At 45.2% G+C, this 26,220-nt stretch overlaps 3 protein-coding genes across 3 annotated transcripts; all 3 read left to right on the top strand.

Annotated features, from left to right (window-relative positions):
• The first annotated feature begins 924 nt into the window (after positions 1-924).
• LOC117861193 (germin-like protein 8-7) lies at positions 925-2,166 on the top strand. The gene is made up of 2 exons (XM_034744706.2): positions 925-1,134; positions 1,346-2,166. The coding sequence occupies exons 1-2, from the start codon at positions 1,017-1,019 to the stop codon at positions 1,906-1,908; spliced, it is 681 nt and encodes a 226-aa protein (XP_034600597.1). The 5' UTR covers positions 925-1,016; the 3' UTR covers positions 1,909-2,166.
• Positions 2,167-8,611: 6,445 nt separating this feature from the next.
• Positions 8,612-9,666, top strand: LOC117861355 (putative germin-like protein 12-4). Its single transcript, XM_034744891.2, has 2 exons — positions 8,612-8,815; positions 8,980-9,666. Exons 1-2 carry the CDS (start codon positions 8,701-8,703, stop codon positions 9,537-9,539), a joined length of 675 nt encoding a protein of 224 aa, XP_034600782.1. The 5' UTR covers positions 8,612-8,700; the 3' UTR covers positions 9,540-9,666.
• Positions 9,667-23,342: 13,676 nt separating this feature from the next.
• LOC117861198 (germin-like protein 8-7) lies at positions 23,343-24,586 on the top strand. Its single transcript, XM_034744714.2, has 2 exons — positions 23,343-23,552; positions 23,760-24,586. The coding sequence occupies exons 1-2, from the start codon at positions 23,435-23,437 to the stop codon at positions 24,320-24,322; spliced, it is 681 nt and encodes a 226-aa protein (XP_034600605.1). The 5' UTR covers positions 23,343-23,434; the 3' UTR covers positions 24,323-24,586.
• Positions 24,587-26,220: the final 1,634 nt, after the last annotated feature.

Here is a 26,220-nt window from a genome sequence, read left to right as displayed (position 1 = left end):
TCTTTCATGTAAAGGTTGGCCAGCGCTACTTTGGGTTGCTTATTTGCTTACCTAGAATAATCATCTTGAGGTGTTCTTATGTTCCGATAGTTGAGTATCCCTGTGCAGTAACATTATTGCGGGTGGGAAAGTGTTTGACATGGTTCACAACCACTCACGATAACACCTAGATCTAATTCGCTCATTCATGGCGATTGCATCTACAAGTGATCCTAGATCCCTAGGACAAGCGTTTAATCTATCTTGTCCACAACCTTTACTCTCTATCCATCTTAATCTAGATTGCTTAGTTCTTTTGATAGCATAATCATATCCTATATAAAGAGCTTTCGGTTACATCGATTAGTGCATAGTTAGGCGTTCAAATCCCTTGTTCCGTGGATTGATAAACCTTGGGGGAATCTCTGAGGGAGAAGATATAACTGATCCGTGCGCTTGCGGTTCACAATTTGGCGTGCTAACTGCCGTCAACACCAGCCCGCTCCCACACATGCCTCCGCTCCACCGCTGACGGATGGCCCCCACCTATCATCCCCAACCTCCGACCGAGATCGACCACATCTCCCTTTGTTTTTTGTTTGTTCCTTAGCTCCCTAGAATTTTGATGTACGAGATTGATCAAATTGAAATGTGTGCCACTCAGGGTAACCATCTTATTTATGCCATTCAACACAGAAAGGAACGGGTATACTTTTTCTATATTTGGCCAGGAGCAAAGAGACCTGATCAGATTTGGTAGTAGCGTGTCAAAATATTGAAAGCGATATAGCTTTCAAAGGTTGATGTAGCTGTGTTGTTCCATCAGCAGGTTCTAGCAACCAGAGACCAGTTCTTCTGTTGGCCGGTTCAACGTGTGACTTACTCAGTTGTTCAGGCGTTCACGATGCTACCGTGCTGTGGCTATATAAACACATCCATCCCCCTTCTTCCTCACCAAAGCATCAAGAAAACAAACACAAGCAGCTGGTTAGCCTACTGCGAAAAGCACCGACAAAGAAGCACGAGGAGAAACAAAAATGGCCCCCTCCTCCTACTTCCTTCTTGCTGTTTTTCTAGCATTGGTCGCTTGCCAGGCTAATGCTTCCGATCCTAGCCCACTCCAGGACTTCTGTGTAGCTGACAAGCACTCTCCTGGTATATGCATGAACACTGGCTTAGTTTAATGCATGTTTTGATGTTAATGTAGTAAACACGAATCAAAACAAGTGCTCTTCTGTCAGAGTGCACATCTTCCTGTTTCTATTTTCCTTCTTCGTTCTTAATTTGCATACAGTGAACTTCTAACCTTCTGCGCTACCTAGTTTCTGATCTATGTGTATCTATATGGCTTCTTCTATGCATACAGTGAAGGTGAATGGGTTTGCTTGCAAGGACCCCATGGCCGTGAATGCAGATGACTTCTTCAAGGCAGCTAAACTTGACGAGCCTAGGAACACCGCGCATAGCAAGGTGGGATCTAATGTCACATTGATCAGTGCCTTGCAGCTCCCTGGTCTCAACACTCTAGGCATCTCTCTAGCTCGCATTGACTATGCACCCCTAGGTGAGAATCCACCACACACCCACCCACGTGCCACTGAGATCCTAACAGTGCTTGAGGGGACCCTCTATGTTGGGTTTGTCACCTCCAACCCAAACAACACATTGTTTGCCAAGGTCCTCAACAAGGGTGATGTGTTTGTATTCCCCGAAGGGCTCATCCACTTCCAGTTCAACCCCATCCACGACAAGCCAGCGGTTGCACTCGCTGCGCTCAGCAGCCAAAACCCTGGGGCTATTACCATCGCTAATGCGGTCTTTGGATCAAAGCCACCAATCTCGGATGATGTGTTGGCCAAGGCATTCCAGGTGGAAAAGGGGACAATTGATTGGCTCCAGGCTCAGTTCTGGGAGAACAACCACTACTAAACTAAATCAAGCACGGGTTTCTTTGTATGGAAAGTTTGGTTGACATGCATTTTGCAAACAACTACTTGTTTCTAGTTTCTACAATCTGAAAGTTATGTAAAATAAATGGCAGTATTTATATACTGCTACTGTTGCTGTGTGCCTACGAGATGTACTGTCCTGTTTGGGATACATATATTCATGTACGGGAAGCTTATATAAAATTAACTTATGGACCCGGTTTTATCTATGAAAATAAATGTTGTAGCATGTGAGTTTATAATGAACCTGCAACTTTTGACTTTTGAATGAAACAAGTTATTGTACATGCCCTAGCTCTAGGGATAGCAAAGCATATGTGCCGCGCAGCGTTTTCCAGGCCCACTAAAGGTCTGAGGCCCTGGTCAAGTAGAATCTCCCTGGCCTTCCTCCATGCAGTACACACCCTAGCTTCTCTGGGCGTCGTCGATGCATGAACAACCAACGAATAGATGTAGTAGTTGCTCTTGCTGTTGTGGGTTTCCTGCTGTTGGTGACCAATTGCATCATCCGATGCGTAAGACCGAATTAAGCATGAGAGACAACTTGGGAACACTAATATTATATGTGTTTAGTGACTAATGTGTTTGAATGTTTGTTACTTTGGGTTAGGTGCAGTGTAATGTTAATGTCATTATCGGCACTGTCAACTCTTCCGTACATATGAGTCCACGCATGGCTTGAATGGTGCGCCTCAATTTCCTTTGCGATCGATCCACCAATTAGCCATTATCTTTTACCATATGTGTGATTATGTCTTTATATCTTCACAAATTTTAATGCTACATTAGCCATTTTAATGCGCTGGTAATATGTAACCACTATTGTGTAGGAATTCATTTTCTGACTCAAAAAAATCTATGTAACCACTATTGCGCTGGTAATATGTAACCACTATTTCTGGCCATTTGATGGGCCTTCACCAGGGCGCTGAGCGTCCTATGTAAGACACATGATTTAATTATACTTATTTAGGGCCGCTATGCGCCCTATATCATCCAGTCGACGAGCCCCCGGGCCTCCATGATGGAAGAGCTTTCTGAGGAGACTTCAAGGGAATTGAGTCATCAAAGCGCCTAAGTGTATTGTCTAAGCCTCAGTCATATAATCCTATTTGGGGGCTAGGCGCCTGATCCTACTTGGCTACTCTACGCAGCAAAGCAAACAAAGGAGGAAAACGCCAAAGTCCCAACGACAACCCGCCTCCACGGCGCCATAGGCACAGGAAACATACACCACAGTGGCACGCAGCCACATGCTTCACCTAACTAAATACCATTTCTCATCTGTGCAGCTGCTTGCGTCTTGCCTGAGGAGCACGTAAGAGGGTATGTGTGATACGAACAAAGTCAAGAAGGTGACTAGACAGACCACGTAGTTTTTGATCTGGTATGGATGCAGGACTTATATTACTTGTTTAACTTGCAAGTAACCACTCCAACACAATGGCAACCAAGTAAATGTTGGTAAAACTAGTTTAATACAATTTATGTGATCATGCATAACTGGTAGTTTCACACCATTATGCTCATGTTTTTTGTCCTGTTTACATTTTTTGTACATACAAGACTTGTAACACCCTAAATTTTCAATTTTGCAACTGAATAAAAATTTATTAGAATTTTCTAGAAATTGTTTGAGCTTGTTTAAGGATTTAAGGCTTTTCTAATGTTTTATTCAATTTCTTAGGCATTTAAATGTTTTTCTGAAATTTAATTAATGAATCTTAGGTTTGCATTGTTGCATCCATGCTGTTGCATTGATTTTGGTTGCTGAGTTCAAATTTCATATTTGAATTCATTTTGTTTGAATCTGCTTTAAAATAGCAAAGTTTCTTCTTCTTCTTTGTTTTCTTCTTCTTCTGCTTCCACCTTGCCGACCGGTCGAGGAGGTGCACCCTAGGTGTGGCGGCCAACCGAGCGACCGGTACAGCGACCGGAGCCCCAGCTCGGACAGCCCGGGACCTGGGGCCTTTGGTCGCCGCATCCAGAAAGCGCCATTCCCACAGCGCTTCCAACTGCCCACCAACATCGCCAAGTACACTTGGGAGATGAACCCTGGTGTATGGCTCGAAGACTTTCGGCTCGCCTGCCGAGCCGGTGGAGTGGATGATGACTACTTCATCATCCAGTACCTCCCCATCTGCGTAGGAGAGTTTGTTCGGGCATGGCTCGAATTTCTTTTACCCAACAACATCCACGACTGGGCAGACCTTAAGAAGGTCTTCGTCGGGAACTTCCAGGGGACGTACGTCCATCCCAGGAACTCCTAGGACCTCAAGAGTTGCAAGCAGGAGCCCAACGAGTCCCTGTGGGATTACATTTGTAGGTTTTCTAGGCAGTGCAACTCCCTTCCTGATGTCGTCGACACAAACATCGTCAGCGCATTCATATCCGGGATGACCTGCAAGTCCTTGGTCCACAAGCTTGGCTGCATGAAGCCCCGAACCACCCGCAACCTGCTCGACATCGCCACAAACCACGCCTCCGGCGAGGAGGTAGTCGGGATGGTCTTCAGCGGCGGACGGGACAAGGGCAAGGCCAAGCGTGAGGTCCAGGATGAGGGCCCCTCTGCACAGAAGGGCAAGAAGAACAAGAAGGACTGGCGCCGCCTGACCAACCCGACCCTGGTCGCCGCGACCGAGCGCCTAGGCAAGTAGCCCCAACAGGGTCAGCCCGACCACTTCGACAAGCTCATGGAGAGCCCGTGCACCAACCATGCCTACCCCGTCAAGCACCTCTACAAGGACTACGAGCTCCTCAAGCACTTCCTGCAGCAAGCCGCCAAACCCAAGGAGGGGAAACGCAAGGAGGACACGGCCAGAAGGGGAGGTGCTGCGGGCAAGGATGGAGACGGCTTCCCCGACCCTGAGGGATGCCTCATGATCTTCGGGGGGGCTGACGCCGACCATAGCAAGCGCCAGCGCAAGGTGCACTATCGAGAGGTATGTGCCGCCGAGTTGGCCATCCCCTCTTTCCTTCGCTGGTTGGACTCCCCGATCACATTTGATCAGAGGGACCATCCTTCCCACATTCCCCAACAGGGTCACTACCCGCTCGTTGTCAACCCCATCGTTGACAAGAAGCGCCTCACCAGGGTGCAGATGGCCAGAGGCAGTGGCCTCAACATCCTGTACATCGAGACCCTCGACACCATGAACGTCCCCTGGTCAGAGCTCCGCCCTGTGAGCTCTCCCTTCCATGATGTGCGTAGGCGTACCCACTCGGGCAGATCAACCTGCACGTCATGTTTGGTGACCGTGCCAACATCTGCACAGAGGTCCTAACCTTCGAGGTAGTGGACTTTCCGAGGTCCTACCACGCCATCCTGGGGCAGCCATGCTATGCCAAGTTCATGGTGGTTCCCAACTACACCTACCTGAAGCTAAAGATGCCGGGACCGAACGATGTCATCACCGTGGGTAGCACCTTCTTGCATGCCTACACATGCGACCGTGAGCACTATGAGCTCACCACTAGCATCTTCAACTCCACCGAGCTCCTGAAGCTTGGGAATGCGGCCGCGTCGGCAGTCCCCAACTACAATGAGTCGACCTCCATGAGCATCGTACGTCCGATCGAGGTAACCAAGGCGGTGGAGGTCGACCCTAGCGACCCGACCAAGATGGTGCAGATCGGGACCCAGCTCCCGACCAAATAGGAAAGAGAGCTCATCGACTTCCTGTGCGCAAACCGGGATATCTTCGCATGGAAACCTTCTGACATGTTTGGCATATTGAGGGAGGTCGCCGAGCACACACTACGCATCTCCCCGGGCTGAAAGCCCATCAAGCAACGCCTACATTGTTTTGATGATGAGAGGCGAAGGGCCATAGGTGAGGAAATCGCCAAACTCCTAGCAGGGCTTCATCAAGGAGGTGTACCACTTTGACTAGCTCGCCAATCCTGTTCTTGTAAAAAAGAAGAATGGGAAATGGAGAATGTGTGTTGACTATACTGGTCTTAACAAGGTGTGAACCAAGGATCATTTTCCGTTACTGCGTATAGATCAGATAGTCGACTCCACCTCAGGATGCGAAATCCTCTCCTTTCTGGATGCCTACTCAGGCTACCACCAGATCGCGATGAAAGAGACCGACTAGGTCGCAACCTCCTTCATCACCCCATATGGTTCATACTGTTACGTGACCATGCCGTTCAGTTTGAAGAACGCGGGTGCCACCTATCAATGATGCATGCAGCGATGCTTCGCCGATCAAATCGATCCACCCGACTAGCCCAACCAAGTCAAGCGGCCAAAACCTACTATTGCCGTCTACGTGGACAACATAGTAGTAAAAACGGCTCAAGCAAGAGACCTGATCGAGAACTTAGCCACAACATTCACGAACCTCCAAAGGTTCAGTGTCAAACTGAATCCTGAGAAATGCGTTTTCAGGGTTCCAAAGGGGAAGGTGTTGGATACATCGTGCCCGAGCGCAGCATTGAAGCCAACCCCGAAAAGATCACGGCCATCACCAACATGGGCCTCATACGCAATGTCAAGGGCATACAGAGGCTAAATGGTTGCTTGACCACCTTAAGCTGGTTCATCTCCCGGCTAGGCAAACGGGGGATGCCTCTCTACAAACTCCTCAAGAAAGCAGACACTTTCGTTTGGACGGAGGAGGCACAACAGGCTTTGGAAAGCCTCAAAGTGTCGCTGATGTCAGCCCCAATCCTCGTCGCTCCCAAACGGGGAGAACCTCTCCTCCTCTACATTGCGGCCAGCAACCACATGGTCAGCGCTGCCCTCATCGTCAAGAGGGAGGAGCCGGGACACACGCTGAAGGTCCAACGAGCGGTGTACTTCGTTAGTGAGGTACTCGTCGATGCCAAAGTTTGCTACCCCCAAGTCCAGAAGCTTCTGTATGCCGTGCTGATGGCGACCCGGAAGCTCCTGCACTACTTCACCGACCACGAGGTCACGGTCGTCACCTCGTACCCACTGGGGTAGATCTGTGACCGCAACGCCACGGGACAGATCTCCAAGTGGGCACTCGAGCTCATGCATAGAAGCTTACCTGATTAACTCAAAAGTAAATCGTGTGTGGCAGCTGCCCCTCTACAAGTTGTTCTTGCATGCCTTCTTGGTATCACGTAAACATGAGTACAGGGAAATTGTTCTTTGTATGAGGTACAATGTGCAGATATTAGGAAGTAACAATAGATTTCTGCACGCTTTTTACTCTTATTTAGGTGAGCGCAAGCATAGTTTGACCTTTGCACTGCACCATACCATTTTTCTAGTTTCTGCAACTATCACAGTCCACAAGCTGCTCATATGCCATCCTTATAATTTTTGTGTGACTCTGTTTTGTTTTAGAAAACTAAATCATCTTCATATTTCAATTTTCTATCAGTTAATTAACTAAATAATGGATGACACTTTCTTTATGAATCAAATCAATAAAATCCCCTTGGATGGTAACAATTGACAAACCACTACGCATAAAAGAATCATTTACCAGCTTCAACATTTTTCATTTGGATCTCGAGCACTGTAGTGATTAATGGAAATCTCTTTTATGAACATTACTCCATAATCTAAACTTCTACATTTTTTTAAAATTAATGCTGACCATCTTGAATCACTAAGCAGCAGCCGTCCCGCCATACACTAATAAAGTATCAAGCATAGACTCAGTAAACAAAAAGTTGGTGATCATGTTTTCTTTTTAAGTTAAAACCAGTATATTAAGATTAACGGAGAAATAATTATTATGTGGATAGACATATGTTCATGGTTTTGAGATTTAATTCAAAACACTTTTTGTATTGTCTAGTACTTATCAGTATTTTAAATAATGATATATGCTTCTAGAGCATTATTAACTATCACCTGATCCTGTAGTTCTTAAGTCATAGCAAATAAACCACTTAGCAACGCCCGAATACTTGGCCTGAATTAAACAGCAGTTTCCTATACGGGTGTGATGATATGTGTGTGATATAAACAAGTCAAGGAGTTGAATAGACAGATAACTGTTTCTGATCTAGTAGCGATAGCCTTGTACAAGTAAACCGTGTGCAACAGCTACCCTTGTACAAGTGCTCCCCCTTTTTGGTACGGATGCATTGCACTGGGCTAAATCTTCTATTCCTAATGAGGTGATCATGCTTTTCGCAAAAAAAAAAAAGATGACGTGATCATGAATGACGATAGGGAGATTGATTATTGTATGAGGTATACAAATTGAATTAATCTAAAAATAAACACCTTTGCATTGTCGACTCTTTCTGTACGTATGTGTGTGTGCAAGCACATATTGACCGGGATGCACCATACCATTTTTCTAGTTTTCACAACTATCATAGTGCACCAACTACGCGCCTATGCAGGGCTCATATCGTGTGACCCTGTCAGTTTGCTTTAGAAAGTTGATCACCTCCATATTTCAACTTTTCTGTGGCAGTTAGTTAAGTAAATAATGGACGAGGGCGCTTTCTTTCTGAACCGTATCAGCAGCAGTACCTTGCGTGGTAACAATTAACAAATAATTAAACCACTACACATCAAGGAATTAGTTACCGGCTTTAAATTTTTATTGCGTTGTTTCATCATCAGCTTCTAGCAGCCAGAGACCGTTTCTTCTGTTTTGGTAGGTTCAACATAGCTAGACTAGTTCAGTCGTCAACTTCATGTTGCCACTTTCTGTGGCAGCCTATATAAGCCCACCATCTTCATGCCCAAAGCAGCAACAAGACATACACAATCGCAAGCAGCTGAATAGTCTACTTCAGAGCTCAAACACAAAAGCTGAGACAATCTCAAATGGCTGCCTCCTACTTTCTGCTCGCAGCTTTTCTAGCGATGGTCACTTCTCAAGCCATTGCTTCCGACCCTGGCCCGCTCCAGGACTTTTGTGTTGCCGACATACACTCTCCTGGTACGAACGCAGTTGCTTCAAATCATTATGTGTTTCTTAATCAAATATATGATCACACAAAAATCATTTGTTAACATACATCTACATGCAAAAAGCATCTTTATTTACTGCCTCTAATAATTTCTAATATGTGTTTACCAATTTTCTTTCATCTATATTTGCAGTGAAGGTCAATGGATTTGTTTGCAAGGACCCCATGGCCGTGAACGCAGATGACTTCTTCAAAGCAGCCAACCTTGATAAGCCTATGGACACCAAGAAGAGCAAGGTTGGATCCAATGTCACTTTGATCAATGTCATGCAGTTGCCTGGACTCAACACACTAGGCATCTCATTGGCCCGCATTGACTATGCGCCGTTGGGTCAGAATCCACCACACACCCACCCACGTGCCACAGAGATCCTCACCGTGCTCGAGGGGACCCTGTATGTTGGATTTGTCACCTCCAACCCAAACAAACTGTTTGCAAAGGTGCTCAACAAGGGTGATGTGTTTGTATTCCCACAAGGGCTCATCCATTTCCAATTCAACCCTGTCTATGACAAGCCAGCAGTTGCTATTGCCGCGCTAAGTAGCCAGAACCCTGGGGCTATTACCATCGCAAATGCGGTTTTTGGATCAAAGCCACCGATCTCAGATGATGTCTTGGCCAAGGCATTCCAGGTGCAAAAGGGGACAATTGATTGGCTCCAAGCTCAATTCTGGGAGAATAACCACAACTAAATATAGTTAGTGTTTTGGCTTTGTTGTACTAAGTGTATGCTTTGCATGCGTTTTGCATATTGCTACATGTTTTGAGTTTCTATATGCTACGATCAATAAAATAAATGGTGAGTGCTTATTACTTGCACATTTTGTGCCTGCGATCTGTACCCTGCTCTCTCTGGAAAACTGAAGTAATACTACTAGAGAAATGACCTTTCGTCCCAAGGCTCAGTACCGGTTGCATTTTGGCCCGGTACTAATGAAAGCATTAGTACCGGGCCAAACAGATAGTCCCCAACGTACCCCCCTGACCCCCTTTAGTACCGGGTGGGGGCTCGCCTTTCTTCGCTAGTTCGCTTTAGTACATAGGGCAATACTGAATTCTATCTTTTGCTTAGGCTTTCAACACTTATTGATTCTTCTCTTGATTATTTGCTTTTGCCCTAGGCAATCTCTTTGCTTGTTTGAACTTATCTAGTTTTGTTGGACAAACTTGCTCTTTGCCAATAGTGGCTAATTTAGCAATGTCGGTGCAGAATCTGGCCAACTAATAAATATAAGTAGTTTTGTCATGCGTTAGATCGGATGTGGCCTACCACACAATGACACAGGATTTATACTGGTTCGGGCAACGTGCCCTACGTCAAGTTCGAGGTTGATCGGTCGATTGTATTCCTAAGCCCAGGTGCTCGAAGTTTGCAGTGGGGGTACAAACAAGTGAGGGATGAGAAGGGGGTGTCTGAGGCCTAGTCACGCACTGGTCCGAGTGGAGGGGAGAGACCGGGGCTCAAATATGCGCTATGTGTTGAAGAAACTCAGAGTCATCTATCGAGAGAGAAAGAGCGCGCCCCCTTTTATAGTCCAAGGGGACGACCGTACAAGCCAGAGAGAAGGAGAGAAAGAGAGCGGGCGCTGCCTAGTCTTGTCATTACCCACGTCGCCAGGTACGGTATGGCCATCACCCTCATCCCTGTTCATGCTCCGTTGTGACGGGCAGGTAGCACAGTGTCCGTCTGACACGGCACGGTGGCACTATGCGGTGCGTGCGCAGGGTGTGGCAGGGTACGGCCTTCTGTATGGTAGTTGACTTGATCCATTTCACCTACTCCCCAGGCCCGAACCGAGCGGGCGTCCCCGATCGGTCATCTCGGTCGGTCCTGACCGTATCGGTTGGGGGAGCAGTGTGAGTCGGTTCGGCATATCCCCGGTCAGGGGAGCTTGGTCGGAGTCGGACTGTGGTCCCGGCTCCGACCAGGCCTTCTGCTCGAGGCGCCGACTAGGCCTCCTGGTCGGAGGTGCCGGTCGGTGGCCGGATCATGATCTCAACCTAGCATTTCATATCTAGGCCAGCCCAGGCGTGCAGTATCACTGCGCCTCTTCTTGGGTCAGGTGTTGTGGGAAAGGGGCCCATTGGGGACCCCGGGTCTATGGACCCATCAAGTAGAATAGAATGTTTAGTAGAGACTAGTGGAATGTTACATGAATAGTAGCTGGCCTATGCTGTTTCAAAGGGTAGGCAAGCTTCGTCTCGGAACTCACCATAGTGTCCCTTCACCCGACGTTGCCAACTGATCCGTGCGCTTCTTTTTTTCCGTCTTCACACCTGCCCCATCCTCTATCTATCTCTCTCTCCTCTTCCTCACCCGGCCTCCTCCTCTTCCTTAGCTTCCTCCTCCTCTGCCTCCTCCTCACCCGGCGGCGGCGTGAGCAACAGCAGCACAGGAGGGGCGGAGTTGCAGCGACAGCGGAGGGAGCAGTGGGGCGGAGGTGGCGGCAGAGGTGGAGGGGAGGGGCGAAGGCGGGGTGGCGGCGGCAGCAGGGCGGAGGCGGGCGGACGGCAGGTGGCGGGAGGCAGGACGGAGCGGGCGGGCGGTGGGGCGGGCGGGCCGCGGCCGGAGTGGTGGCGGGACCAGCGGAGGCGAGCGGCGGGGACCAACAGCGCAAGTGGGGCGGAGGGTGGCGGGGCCGGGCAGAGGCGGGTGGCGTGAGGGGGCTGGCAGGGGGGTGGGGCCGGTGAGGTGCAGGCGGGGGTTTATTTTTTTAATTTTTTAATACCCTTTATTTTAATAAACTCAACAATACCTTATCAAATTCACTCAACAATATGTATTTGATTATTCTACTCATATTATTTCATTATTTTATGCAGTTATAGCTCAAATTCAATTTATATCAATTGAAATTCTATAATTGCACTTAATACATTAAAATTATCAAACGGTTCCAAAAAATTACCAAAATTTCACATGAAATAATATATGTTCTCTATTGCCTATACAAAAAGTTTTGTAGTCAAATCAAAATTTGACCATCACTTTGACTCCAAATCTTATCAAATCCTTCTCAACACTACGATTCTTCTTCTAAGATGCTTTGGTTTGTAAATATCGTATGTGATGAAATGTGCGAAACTTTCTCAATTTTTTACCACAACCTCCACGTATGATACCATCACATCATGACAAATCTCATAATTTTCCAACTTTGTTTGCTTTTTTTACAATTTTAAAATCATTCGGTCACATGTTCGTGGTTGTGTTTCCTAAACAAGATGTTTGAAATTTCTTTTCATTTCATGAGTAAGGCCACAAACTGGGCTAAATAACATAAATATCATTTTTCTACTCATTTTATTCTATAATTTGAATCACTTGCAGTTCAAATTTAACTTATACCAAAAATTCCCTTCAAATGCAATTAATTAATTAAACATAGCAAACAAATCCAAAAATATACCAAATTTTAATATGAAGTACCACATGTTGTATGTGGGGAGTAGAAAAAATTTCACGATAAGAAGAGAAAAAACTAATTGTTTTGCCGAGTGGGAAAAAAACACTCGGCAAACCCCCTCTTTTGCCGAGTGTTTTTTTTTGACACTCGGCAAAGCCCCTTGGTTGCCGAGTGTTTTTCTTTGACACTCGACAAAGCCCCTTGTTTGCCGAATATTTTTTCTTTGCCGAGTGTTTTTAGCTCGGCACTCGGCAAAGAGCTTGTTTGCCAAGTGTCAAAAAAAAATACTCGGCAAAGATAAAATACTCGGCAAATTTGAGGTTTCCCGTAGTGCTAGTAATGTGTTTAATTTGATGGACATGCTTATATGTTCATATGATTTATATTTAAAATTGACTTGATCAGTATTATATAGCTTATTGTTTTGTTAAACATGATTAATCAGAGCCCCACTACTTTTCATATGCAGCTGCTTAGGTTGTGTTTGGTTTGGGGGTCGATGTGGGTTGGAATGGGTTCGACCCCCATTAACCCCTGTTTGGTTGGAAATGTAGAGGATTGGGTTCGTTCCCCATAGAAAATATTCCCCGTAGATGTGAGTCGAATGCGTCCGCTCAAAACGAGCGGACGCACTCGACCCGCACATACACTGTGCTCTCCCGTGCGCGTGCCTCCCCGACCCCGCATCAGCCTCGGTCGACGTGCCGCATGCCCGACGCCCCCGCCGCCTGCCCGACACCCTCCGCCGCCCTCCGCCACCTGCCCGACGTCCTTCGCCCGGCCCTTCTGCCCTCCCATCGGCTCCGCCTCCTCCCGCCGACACCCTACGCCCACATCACGAGGAGGACGCGGTGAGGGGAGCGGCAACCAGCGTGGGGAGGGAGCGGTGTAGGCTAAGGGGCAGCAACAGGCGCGGGGGAGGAGCGGCGGCGGCGGCGCGGGGGGGAGGAGCGGTGGCGTGGGGACCGGCGGCTGGCGTGGGGAGAGCGCGGGGGAGGGAGGAGCGGCGGCGCGGGGGAGAGGGAGGGTGGCCAGAGGAAGAAGATATGGTGAGTGAGGATGACATGTGGGCTCCACATCTGACAGGTGGGACCCGTTGCTAACGGTGTTAAAATGGCATAAATCCCATCCCTCGTAACACTACCAACCAAACAATAGATTGGAACGAACCCATCCCTCTCAACCAAACATGAGATGGGTTGGACCCAACCCACAAAAAACAGAGCTAACCCGTTCCACTTGGTCCCAAAACTAAACACATGCTAAGTGTGCCAGAAGGAGCTGGTATGGGTATGATTTATGAACAAGTCAAGTTGACTAGGCAGCTGATCACGTGGTTACTTTGGTATTGAAAGAAGCCTTACTTGTTTAGCACAAAAGCATGTGCGATAGCTACCGTTCCCATCTTGGTACGGATGCACTAGATCAAGTCGTGCAAGTAACTGCTCCACACTAACCTTCTGTGACTCAGGTGATCATAGATGAAAATATGGACATTGTGTAGTAGCTACATTAGGTAGAAAGCAAAGATATGATAAGATCTGTTTGTAAGCCTTTCAGGATATTATTCCGATCATCCATGACTAAATTGCTTATTATATACGCACTTGCTTGTCCTACCAAGGGACTATATATGCCTGATAATTTACAAGATTGAATCCTCTCTGAACCAAGGTGAACGCAGGCTGAGAAAGAAAACCAGTCCCACCATACGCTAATAAAATACCAATCAACAAAAGACTCAGTTAAAAAAAAGTTGAACATGTTTTAAGTTGAAACTAGTCTTGCAATAAAAATATATATGTGTAGGACCTGATTATCTCACAAGCAAAGAGTGTGTGTAGGTATATCTTCGTTTGATCTGATACGTACGCAAAGAAGCGTTGCCAAATTAACCCAAAAGTAAAGCGTGTGCGAGAGGTACCCTTGTACAAGCCGCCCCCCCCTCCTTTTGGTACGGATGCATTGTGCTGGGATTAAATCTTCTATTACTCATAAGGTGATCACCAATGATGCCAAGTTATGTGAGCCCAAAAGTAAAATGTGCACGACACCTACCTTGACAAGTTCTCCCACTTACATCCTATGTGAGCGCAATAGATTGACCGATGCACTGGTCTATCCTTCTAGTTTTCAGATCTATGACAGTGCACCAGCTATGCACACATGGCAGGGTCTGATGTGTTGTACGTGACTCTGTCCCTTTTGTTTTGGAAAATTGGATCATATACATAATACCATTTTTTAGGTGATTTGGTAAATAATGGATGATGAAACTTATTAATTTCTTTGTGAACCATATCAACAGCAGCACCTTGCATTGCAATAATTAATAAACCACCATCGGTGGAAAAGTAAGCATTAGTCCCAGTTGGAGAGAGTCATATCTCTCGAATATCCAACCGGAACTAATTTTTTAGGACTAAAGGTCCCCCTCTTTAGTCCCGGGTCACTCACCTGGGACTAAAGACCTTTTTTATTTTTACCATGAATTCTTTTCCATATTACACTAATTGTTGCTTCACTTATCTATATATATATATATATATATATATATATACACATACCTATACATGTACATCCTTAGCGTACACTACTTAGACGTATACGCTCATATTTTATGCATGTTATATATATATATATATATATATATATATATATATATATATATATATATATATATATATATATATATATATTTCATGATAGTATATGTATAATATTAATTATAACTACTATATATACAATTCTTAGTATATAATACACATCAAAGTAGTATTAATACAATTACTATATATACAATAATTTGTCCTCTTAATTCTTAGGATCCTTTGGGATTTATCGCCTCGTCCACCATAAATCCTATGAGAGCTTCTTGGATTGCCAAAAGCCTATCCTTCTCCAAGAGTTCTTCGCTAATCCGTCACATTTGTAATTTGGAAATATGTGAATGTTACACCAACAATTATACTTCAAAATATGTGAATGCTACACCAACAATTAAATGGATTTTTAGGAGATTTGCCCCCTACCAACCGGGACTAAAGGCGAGTTTTGTACCAGTGTTTCCTTGCGCTGTGAATTAAAATAACAAATATGATACAGTGTTAGGTCAAACTTTAGGAAACAAACTTTTACATAGAGATAAAGATCCATAATTATTATGAGTTAAGCATGTTTTGAATGTCTTGGTACTCGCTCTTTGCTTTCCTCAACGAATCAAACATAATAACGTTGCTTTGATCAATCATAATTATAACTAGAATCCAGTGGTAACTGTGTACATAAATATCCATATTAGAACTAACTAATATTAATTAGGTAAGGATAGGAAAACGAAAATAGACGGTAGCCACATGTAGTTAAATTTGTAAGGCAGTAGTATGTATCGCTTGTAATTCTGTTGCTACAAGAATTTGTATAATGCATCCAATGTAGACTTTGGATGATTCCGTATCTGCTTTTTGTTAACAAGTGTTGGGTCCATGAAGCCAATGTTGAAGTAGGATTCTCGGCGGCACCACTGAATTTGCATCCTACATAAATGAAAGACAAAGTTAGTGGGACGACACACACCTAATAATGAGCTGAGCTAAAATTAACATCTAATAAACACACACTTACAGAACCCAGGCGCTGATAAGAGAGACATCAAGGGCATCTTGATGGTACACTTCATAAATATCCTTGAATTCCAGCAGCATCAGTTTCTCACCTTCACCGAAAAAATTAATAGGTTTAACAACAAGAGCGAACATGGTCTATCTAGAGGCTTACTAGAGGCTTGCCTAACTAAAAGGGTCATTTTGGTACAGTCTTTTCTAGAGGTGGTGGTTCGTCTTGCCCTAGAATTTCAGCAAGCGAGAGACCTGTCACTTCCATAAACTTAATGACCTTGATTTATTGTTCTAAAGGCAAAACTGCTATTTATTGAGCTTCTTGATCTGCTTATTGATCTTGCTCCTCGAGCTAGGGGATAGTACGACTGGATGATGACTCTCCTTATTTTTTCTTCTGCCAAGACTTAATTAACGAACGATCATAGTTCGATGGTAACATCTTCTTGACTTGTTTTTTCATGGCAAAAAAACTTTAATTTGGCTTGATCTACTGTTTTAGGCTCCATATCCTTCGCTTTTCTTTCTGCAGCAGTTTTTTCCAACCTCTCCCTTACATGTGCTTGCGATGCCTGCTTCAATTCCTCAGGAGTCATATTTCCTGCTAGCTTCTTAATAGGTTCAGACTTGTTTGTTTGCTTCCTCGGTTCTTTCACCTTTGGCTGCCTTCCCTGGCTTGGAAGGCGGTGGTCACGACTTCTTGAGAGGTGTTGCAAATGGTTCCTTGCTCACACTAGACTTTAGGCCCTGTTTGGCACGGCTCCTCTCCTAAACTTCAGCAACTCGATCAAAAAATTCAGCCAAACACCCCAACTTCAAAACTCCATGGAGTTGGCTTCCATGGAGCTTTAGTGCAAATGGAGGTGGAGTTTTGGAGCACCTCTTTTGCTGCTCAAGAAACCTCTCTTTTGAACCTCCTCGTGGAGTTGGTGGGTAATTACCCACCAATGCCACTGGTTACAAAAAAACATTTCATTCTATTCTCCCTTCTATTCTCCAGAGCCCCACTCGCCGCCAGAGCCCCGCCCGTCGCCACCCCCGTGGCCAGCCAGCCCTGCTGCCCGTCGCCGCGCCCGTCGCCGCCCAAGCTGCCCCGCCACCCGTCGCCGCGCACCCCGCCGCCCGCCGCCCAGCCCCGCTGCCCATCGCCACCCAGCGCCACCCCCATCGCCGCCCACCTTGCCGCCCGTCGCCCACCCCATCGCTCGTCGCCGCCACCAGTGGAGGGTCTCCCGTGTGCGACACAGTGCAGTGGAAAAAGGGGAAGAAGAAGATGGGATAGAGAGGATGACAAGTGGGGCCTTAATTGGAGGGCAACAATGGCAATCCACACTGAAATCGATCTTTTTTGGAGCTGAGAGCACCCATCTAGCTAGACACCCCATTTTTGTTTTGGAGTCTTGGAGCGGAGCTGGCTCCATGTGGAGTTCTGGAGTGGAGCAGCTCCACCCAGAGTTGGAGCCATGCCAAACAGGGCCTTAGTCCTAGCACTGCAGATGGTGATTGAGGAGGGGTGTTTTGTTCATCGTCGCTCCCACCTACAGGATTCGATGGTGTTGGAGACAGTGACCGAGCAGGATGCGACGGTCCCGGAGGTGACGACGGTCCTGGAGATGGATATGCAAGAGATGACGGTCTTGAGTTCTGAGGAGATGGTGGCTGCAGGGGATCTATAAGAAATGATGCCTCCTGGCTGGGAATGATGATGTAATATTTGCGCCATAGAATGATACCGTGAAGTGCATCTCCTAGTGTCCTTTCCCCGTCACCTCTCGGGAGGTCGAGCTCTAGGCCTTCATATTTACTATCAAAAATTTGCTCCTCCCCAACAATGGAGCAGCCGGGTGGAATCGCCATGCCATGGCTTGTTTGCCCTAGCAGTATTGGTAAAGCACTTCTGTACACCACCTGTACATATAGGAGAAATAAAGAAGTTATTAAATTCCTGATTGAGGCGTGGATCAATTGAGATAGTTGTATATATTATATATATGTATACCTTAATAGGGAGGTTGCCAAATGGTCTATATAGCTCACATGAGGTGCGCTGAGTGATGTCATCCACAAGGTACCATTGGTTGTCCAGCACAACCATGGGTAAGATTGGCATATTCTCATCGGGGACCCCTGTGGAAACACAGATGCTCTAGCATTGAGAAGGGCTAACGATGACGTTGGGATCCAGCAGTACTCCAAATTGGGCCATCTCAGTAACTGCTAGGGCCACTCGCCAATTAATTTCTTCCGACATTCAAACATCTTGTTCATGCACTTTAGCTTCTAATATGCACAGCCACCTCTCCTCTTGGTGTTCCTTTTTTCTCTTCTGGCTTCTGTACGTGTCAATGTCCCTATGCAAAGCATACTTCCACGGAACCACACCGAAGCCTCGGCAATGTCCTGGATGTTTGGGATTCCCGAGCGCCAAAGTCAGCTCATCATTCTCTCTATCAGGCTTGAACTTTCTCACTTTAGAATCTTCAAAGTTTTTGATAAGCCTAAGGCCCTTCTCACATATTGTTTTGTTGAAAACAAGTCCCATCCTCAGGGCTAAGGGTGGCTCCAGGAGCGTAATACCAATTCTTTGATCGATTAGGCTAGTTAATAGTCGTTGATACGATACCTTGATCAAGTAGGTCTTGTTCCATCTTGCCCTAGATGATGATGGTACTCCTTCTTGGCTTGCGTCACCACCCGATTGGCACCGTACTTACCGGCTGACGGGTAGCGGGGGTAGGTCGGGGCATCAGGACGGCGGCACAGGGGGCCGCAGTGGATCGCGGTGCAGGAGGGGCAACGTCAGGGCCACACGAGCATCGCAGAGGGGGCTGGCCGGAGGAGAAGGGGCGGTCGGCGGTGGCGGTGCAGCTGGGTGCATAGCGCCAAGCCAGGAGGGCGATGTTGGGGGAGGAGGAGGGTGCCGCCGGGGAGCTGCAGGGCGCGGAGGCGAAGGAGATCGAGGTCGGTGGCATGGCGGCGTGCGGTGTCGGGCCGGGCCACCTGAAGCGGCGCTCCGTGGGGGGTGGGGAGGGGGGTCACAACGGGGAGCCAGAGCACAGAGATTATGGTGGCAATGCGGCGGCCGTGGAGCGACGATGACATCAACGTGGATGCCCGTGGAGATAACGGCGACGATGCGGCAGCTTCGGAGACGACGAGGATGACGAAAGGACGCGGCAGGCGATGAAAACGGCTAAGTCCCGAGGAAGGAGAAGGGGTTGAAATATTTATATCCCCCTTTAGTCCCGGGTGGTATTACCACCCGGGACTAAAGGGTGGCTGGCGCGCGGGAGATAAAAATGCCCCCCTTTAGTCTCGGTTGGTAGTAAGTCTCTGTCGTTACTACCAACTGAGACTAAACGATATTCTCCCTTTTCACTTCCCATGCTATACCAACAGTTCGATTAAATTAAGTTGATTTCTTCATATGTTTCTAAATTGATTTTGTACTTCTATCATCCAAGAAAAATGGTAATATTCAATATTTTGAACATGCAAAAATATATTAAATTATCAAATAATTTTCTACACTTTATTGATAAAAAACTCTTATAATAAATAATTTGATCATGATAAAGTGTATTCAATTGTATTGAACCTCATAATAATTTTGAACTTGCTCTTGATGGAAGTCCCAATTTCCTCCCCTTTACATTTCCCGCACAACCTCATAATAATTTAATCAAATAATAATGTGATGACCAACAAACTCGATGATCATATCTAGTGTATTGCATAAATAAGTTTTTAATATCACTAAAATATAGCAGAAAGGTTCTGACATATGACCAGAGGGCATTACATAAAGGTTGACCATAGATCATTACAATGTAACGTTAAAAAGCTTCTTCTTGACCAAAGTTCCTTGGTCATGATCATGGCGTAAGTACAGAGCCTCTTATTTTGCTATCATGATGCTTGGGTCAACTTCGATAACGAATGGAGGCATGCCATCAAGCTTATCAAAATCATCTGACTGGTCTGTTTTGTCCTTGACTCCCACGGTTACTCTTTTACCTGGAAGAACTATGTGGCACTTTGGGTTGCTAGATATGTCCTTCGCATAGAAAACCTTATGCACATCATTAGCAAGGACGAATAGTTCATCTTTGTATCTAGTCTTGCTCAGGTCCACTATTATCATTCCATATTGATCTTTCGGTACACCACCTCCAGTCAGCTTTACCCATTGGCAACGAAATAGAGGGATGTTCAGCAGTCAGTTGTCGAGTTCCCAGATCTCCTCTATGAAATCATAATACAAGTCCTTGCTCTCGTTGCTATCTATGACATCTATACGGACACCACTATTTTAGTTGGTGCTTTTTTGGTCTTGAGCTCTTGTGTAAAATATATAGCCATTTATCTCGTAACCCTGGAATTTCACAATTGTGCTAGAAGATCCCCTAGCTAACCAAGCAAGTTGTTCATGAATCATGGAGTTACCCATAAGGTGTTGACGCAACCAAGAGAGAAAAGTAATCATGTGATGATGTATAATCCAGGCATCGGATTTCATCGGGTATGGGAAAAATAGAATCTTGTTCCTGGATATACGGGGCCCTCAAGGTTGATTGTTGCAGAATCATGAAGTGTGCTTTTTGAAACAAATTACTATCAGTGTTCAAACTTGATTTTCTTCCAAGGGTGCCCTTCCCCTGTAGCCTCCCCTTGCGACGTGATACTAGAACCCCAATCAAATTAATTGAGTCAATAAAATGAACATAAAACTCAATGACCTTCTTTATTCCATATCCGTTGGTGATGCTTCATTTTGGACGGGCATGATTAAGAACATAGTTTTTTAGACTGACATGAACCTCTCGAAATACCACATATTGTGCAGGAATACTAGACCGAGAATAGTAATCTTTTTAACTATGTGAACCGGGAGGTGCGTCATAATTTTGAAGAAGGATGGTGGAAATACCAACTCAAAGTTGACAAGATATTGTACCACATCATTCTGCAGCTTTAGTATCTTGGTTGGATCAATTGTCTTATGCAAAATTGCATTGAGAAACGTGCATAGCTTTACGAGAGTCAATCATACATTCTCTGGTAGAATACCCCTCAATGCAACCAAAAGGCGTTTGGAATACTATTTCAAGATTCAACCAAAAATTGTGGACTCGAAGTTCTTCTAGGCACTAGACACAAGGCATCGTTTACTAGATCTAAAATTTTTCATGAGAATCTTGAGCACTTTGTTAATTACTGGGAAACTCCCTAATTTACTCTATTCCCTAATTTAAAATTTATTTTTGCAAAAGGTAACCATCTTGGACCCTGCATCCCAATAGCAAAAAGAAAAGAAAGCCATACTTTTCTTTTGATAAGTGCAAAGAGAAGACGTCAAATTTGTTAGTTGAGTGTATCATGCATGACGTGTATCGTTTTACATACACCACAGTGGCACGCAGCCACATGCTTGGCCTAACTAAATACCATTTCTCATCTGTGCAGCTGCTTGCTTCTTGCCTGAGGAGCGGAGGGTATGTGTGATACGAACAAAGTCAAGAAGGTGACCAGGCAGACCACGTAGTTTTTGATCTGGTATTGATGGAGGACTTATATTACTTGTTTAACTTGCAAGTAACCACTCCAACACAATGGCGACCAAGTAAATGTTGGTAAAACTAGTTTAATACAATTTATGAGATCATGCATAACTGGTGGTTTCACACCATTATACTGATGTTTTTTGTATTGTTTACATTTTCCGTACATACAAGATTTGTAACACCCTAAATTTTTAATTTTGCAACTGAATAAAAATTTATTACAATTTTCTTGAATTTGTTTGAGCTTGTTTAAGTATTTAAGGCTTTTCTAAGATTTTATTCAATTTCTTAGGCATTAAAATGTTTCCCTGAAATTTAATTAATGAATCTTAGGTTTGCATTGTTGCATTCATGCTAATGCATTGATTTTCGTTGCTGGGTTGCTGAGTTCAAATTTCATATTTGAATTCATTTTGTTGGAATCTGTTTGAAAATAGCAAAGTTTCTTCTTTTCCTTTGTTTTCTTGTTCTTCTTCCACCTGGCCTTCATCTTCCTTCGGCCTGGGCCCTCTTTCAGCTGCTGCAGCAGCAGGCCGTTGGCCTCACCTCTGTTGGCCCAGCTTGCCGGCCGCTGGCCCAGCTTGCCTCGGACCATTTTCTTCCGCGCCAGCTGTTGACGCTCATTATTGACACACTTTTAGTGCTATTGAACTAGGGTTTTCATGCTTATTCTTATACTAACCCGCTACTTGGTACCTCAAATAACCATATTATTGCATGTGTTGTGTTTTGGAGCATATTGTATTTTGGCAGGAAATACGACATAATCAAGGGGGTTTATATAAGGATATTAATGGATATTTGGACATGCGTCATCGAGGGAAGACAGCACAAGGAAGGAGAGGACTATAAGGGCTAGGAAGGGCCCAGGCCGATCAGCCTGGCCCATTCCATGGTCCGGTCGGCCTCCCATTTCTTCAGTGTTTAGTATACGATGATCTCTAGGGTTTTTTCACCGACATTGTTTTGTTATCAATCATATCTTGATGATACTCTTTCATGTAAAGGTTGGCCAATACTACTTTGGGTTGCTTATTTGCTTACCTAGAATAATCATCTTGAGGTGTTCTTATGTTCCGATAGTTGAGTATCCCTGTGCAATAATATTATTGCGGGTGGGGAAGTGTTGGACATGGTTCACAACCACTCACGATAACACCTAGATCTAATTCGCTCATTCATGGCGATTGCATCTACAAGTGATCCTAGATCCCTAGGACAAGCGTTTAATCTATCTTGTCCACAACCTTTACTCTCTATCCATCTTAATCTAGATTGCTTAGTTCTTTTGATAGCATAATCATATCCTATATAAAGACCTTTCGGTTACATCAATTAGTGTATAGTTAGGCGTTCAAATCCCTTGTTTCGTGGATTGATAAACCTTGAGGGAATGTCTGAGGGAGAAGATATAACTGATCCGTGCGCTTGCGGTTCACAATTTGGCGTGCTCACTGCCGTCAACACCAGCCCGCTCCCACACATGCCTCCGCTCCACCGCTGACGGGTGGCCCCAACCTCCGACCGAGATCGACCACATCTCCCTTTGTTTTCTGTTTGTTCCTTAGCTCCCTAGAATTTTGATGTCCGAGATTGATCAAATTGAAATGTGTGCCACTCAGGGTAACCATCTTATTTATGCCATTCAACACAGAAAGGAACGGGTATACTTTTTCTATATTTGGCCAGGAGCAAAGAGACCTGATCAGATTTGGTAGTAGCGTGTCAAAATATCGAAAGCGATATAGCTTTCAAAGGTTGATGTAGCTGTGCTGTTCCATCAGCAGGTTCTAGCAACCAGAGACCAGTTCTTCTGTTGGCCGGTTCAACGTGTGACTTACTCAGTTGTTCAGACGTTCACGATGCTAGCTACCGTGCTGTGGCTATATAAACACATCCATCCCCCTTCTTCCTCACCAAAGCATCAAGAAAACAAACACAAGCAGCTGGTTAGCCTACTGCGAAAAGCACCGACAAAGAAGCACGAGGAGAAATAAAAATGGCCCCCTCCTCCTACTTCCTTCTTGCTGTTTTTCTAGCATTGGTCGCTTGCCAGGCTAATGCTTCCGATCCTAGCCCACTCCAGGACTTCTGTGTAGCTGACAAGCACTCTCCTGGTATATGCATGAACACTGGCTTAGTTTAATGCATGTTTTGATGTTAATGTAGTAAACACGAATCAAAACAAGTGCTCTTCTGTCAGAGTGCACATCTTCCTGTTTCTATTTTCCTTCTTCGTTCTTTGCATACAGTGAACTTCTAATCTTCTGCGCTACCTAGTTTCTGATCTATGTGTATCTATTTGGCTTCTTCTATGCGTACAGTGAAGGTGAATGGGTTTGCTTGCAAGGACCCCATGGCCGTGAATGCAGATGACTTCTTCAAGGCAGCTAAACTTGACGAGCCTAGGAACACCGCGCATAGCAAGGTGGGATCTAATGTCACATTGATCAGTGCCTTGCAGCTCCCTGGTCTCAACACTCTAGGCATCTCTCTAGCTCGCATTGACTATGCACCCCTAGGTGAGAATCCACCACACACCCACCCACGTGCCACTGAGATCCTAACAGTGCTTGAGGGGACCCTCTATGTTGGGTTTGTCACCTCCAACCCAAACAACACATTGTTTGCCAAGGTCCTCAACAAGGGTGATGTGTTTGTATTCCCCGAAGGGCTCATCCACTTCCAATTCAACCCCATCCACGACAAGCCAGCGGTTGCACTCGCTGCGCTCAGCAGCCAAAACCCTGGGGCTATTACCATTGCTAATGCGGTCTTTGGATCAAAGCCACCAATCTCGGATGATGTGTTGGCCAAGGCATTCCAGGTGGAAAAGGGGACAATTGATTGGCTCCAGGCTCAGTTCTGGGAGAACAACCACTACTAAACTAAATCAAGCACGGGTTTCTTTGTATGGAAAGTTTGGTTGACATGCATTTTGCAAACAACTACTTGTTTCTAGTTTCTACAATCTGATAGTACTATGTAAAATAAATGGCAGTATTTATATACTGCTACTGTTGCTGTGTGCCTACGAGATGTACTGTCCTGTTTGGGATACATATATTCATGTACGGGAAGCTTATATAAAATTAACTTATGGACCCGGTTTTATCTATGAAAATAAATGTTGTAGCATGTGAGTTTATAATGAACCTGCAACTTTTGACTTTTGAATGAAACAAGTTATTGTACATGCCCTAGCTCTAGGGATAGCAAAGCATATGTGCCGCGCAGCGTTTTCCAGGCCCACTAAAGGTCTGAGGCCCTGGTCAAGTAGAATCTCCCTGGCCTTCCTCCATGCAGTACACACCCTAGCTTCTCTGGGCGTCGTCGATGCGTGAACAACCAACGAATAGATGTAGTAGTTGCTCTTGCAACCGACCATCTGGGACCGGCACACCACGAACGACAACAACTCTGGGCTCAAGAACAGCGCATGATCGCTGGCCAGCATCCCCTTGTCGTCAGGCACATACACTTCGAAGTTCATGACCGTGAGGAAATAATGGTATAGTAGTTAACGCTGCTGTGGGTTTCCTGCTGTTGGTGACCAATTGCATCATCCGATGCGTAAGACCGAATTAAGCATGAGAGACAACTTGGGAGCACTAATATTATATGTGTTTAGTGACTAATGTGTTTGAATGTTTGTTACTTTGGGTTAGGTGCAGTGTAATGTTAATGTCATTATCGGCACTGTCAACTCTTCCGTACATATGAGTCCACGCATGGCTTGAATGGTGCGCCTCAATTTCCTTTGCGATCGATCCACCAATTAGCCATTATCTTTTACCATATGTGTGATTATGTCTTTATATCTTCACAAATTTTAATGCTACATTAGCCATTTTAATGCGCTGGTAATATGTAACCACTATTGTGTAGGAATTCATTTTCTGACTCAAAAAAATCTATGTAACCACTATTGCGCTGGTAATATGTAACCACTATTTCTGGCCATTTGATGGGCCTTCACCAGGGCGCTAGGCGCCCTATGTAAGACACATGATTTAATTATACTTATTTAGGGCCGCTATGCGCCCTATATACATCCAGTCGACGAGCCCCCGGGCCTCCACGATGGGAGAGCTTTCTGAGGAGACTTCAAGGGAATTGAGTCATCAGGGCGCCTAAGTGCATTGTCCAGGCCTCAGTCATATAATCCTACTTGGGGCTAGGCGCCTGATCCTACTTGACTACTCTACGCAACACAGCAAACAAAGGGGGAAAACACCAAAGTCCCAACGACAACCCGCCTCCACGGCGCGATAGGCACAAGAAACATACACCACAGTGGCACGCAGCCACATGCTTCACCTAACTAAATACCATTTCTCATCTGTGCAGCTGCTTGCGTCTTGCCTGAGGAGCACGTAAGAGGGTATGTGTGATACGAACAAAGTCAAGAAGGTGACTAGACAGACCACGTAGTTTTTGATCTGGTATTGATGCAGGACTTATATTACTTGTTTAACTTGCAAGTAACCACTCCAACACAATGGCAACCAAGTAAATGTTGGTAAAACTAGTTTAATACAATTTATGTGATCATGCATAACTGGTAGTTTCACACCATTATGCTCATGTTTTTTGTCCTGTTTACATTTTTTGTACATACAAGACTTGTAACACCCTAAATTTTCAATTTTGCAACTGAATAAAAATTTATTAGAATTTTCTAGAAATTGTTTGAGCTTGTTTAAGGATTTAAGGCTTTTCTAAGGTTTTATTCAATTTCTTAGGCATTTAAATGTTTTTCTGAAATTTAATTAATGAATCTTA

This window comes from Setaria viridis, chromosome 6, assembly GCF_005286985.2.
Source record: "Setaria viridis chromosome 6, Setaria_viridis_v4.0, whole genome shotgun sequence".
Lineage (NCBI taxonomy): Eukaryota > Viridiplantae > Streptophyta > Magnoliopsida > Poales > Poaceae > Setaria > Setaria viridis.
The sequence above is the reverse complement of the archived record's forward strand: the minus strand, read 5'-3'. Positions and strand labels throughout refer to the sequence as shown.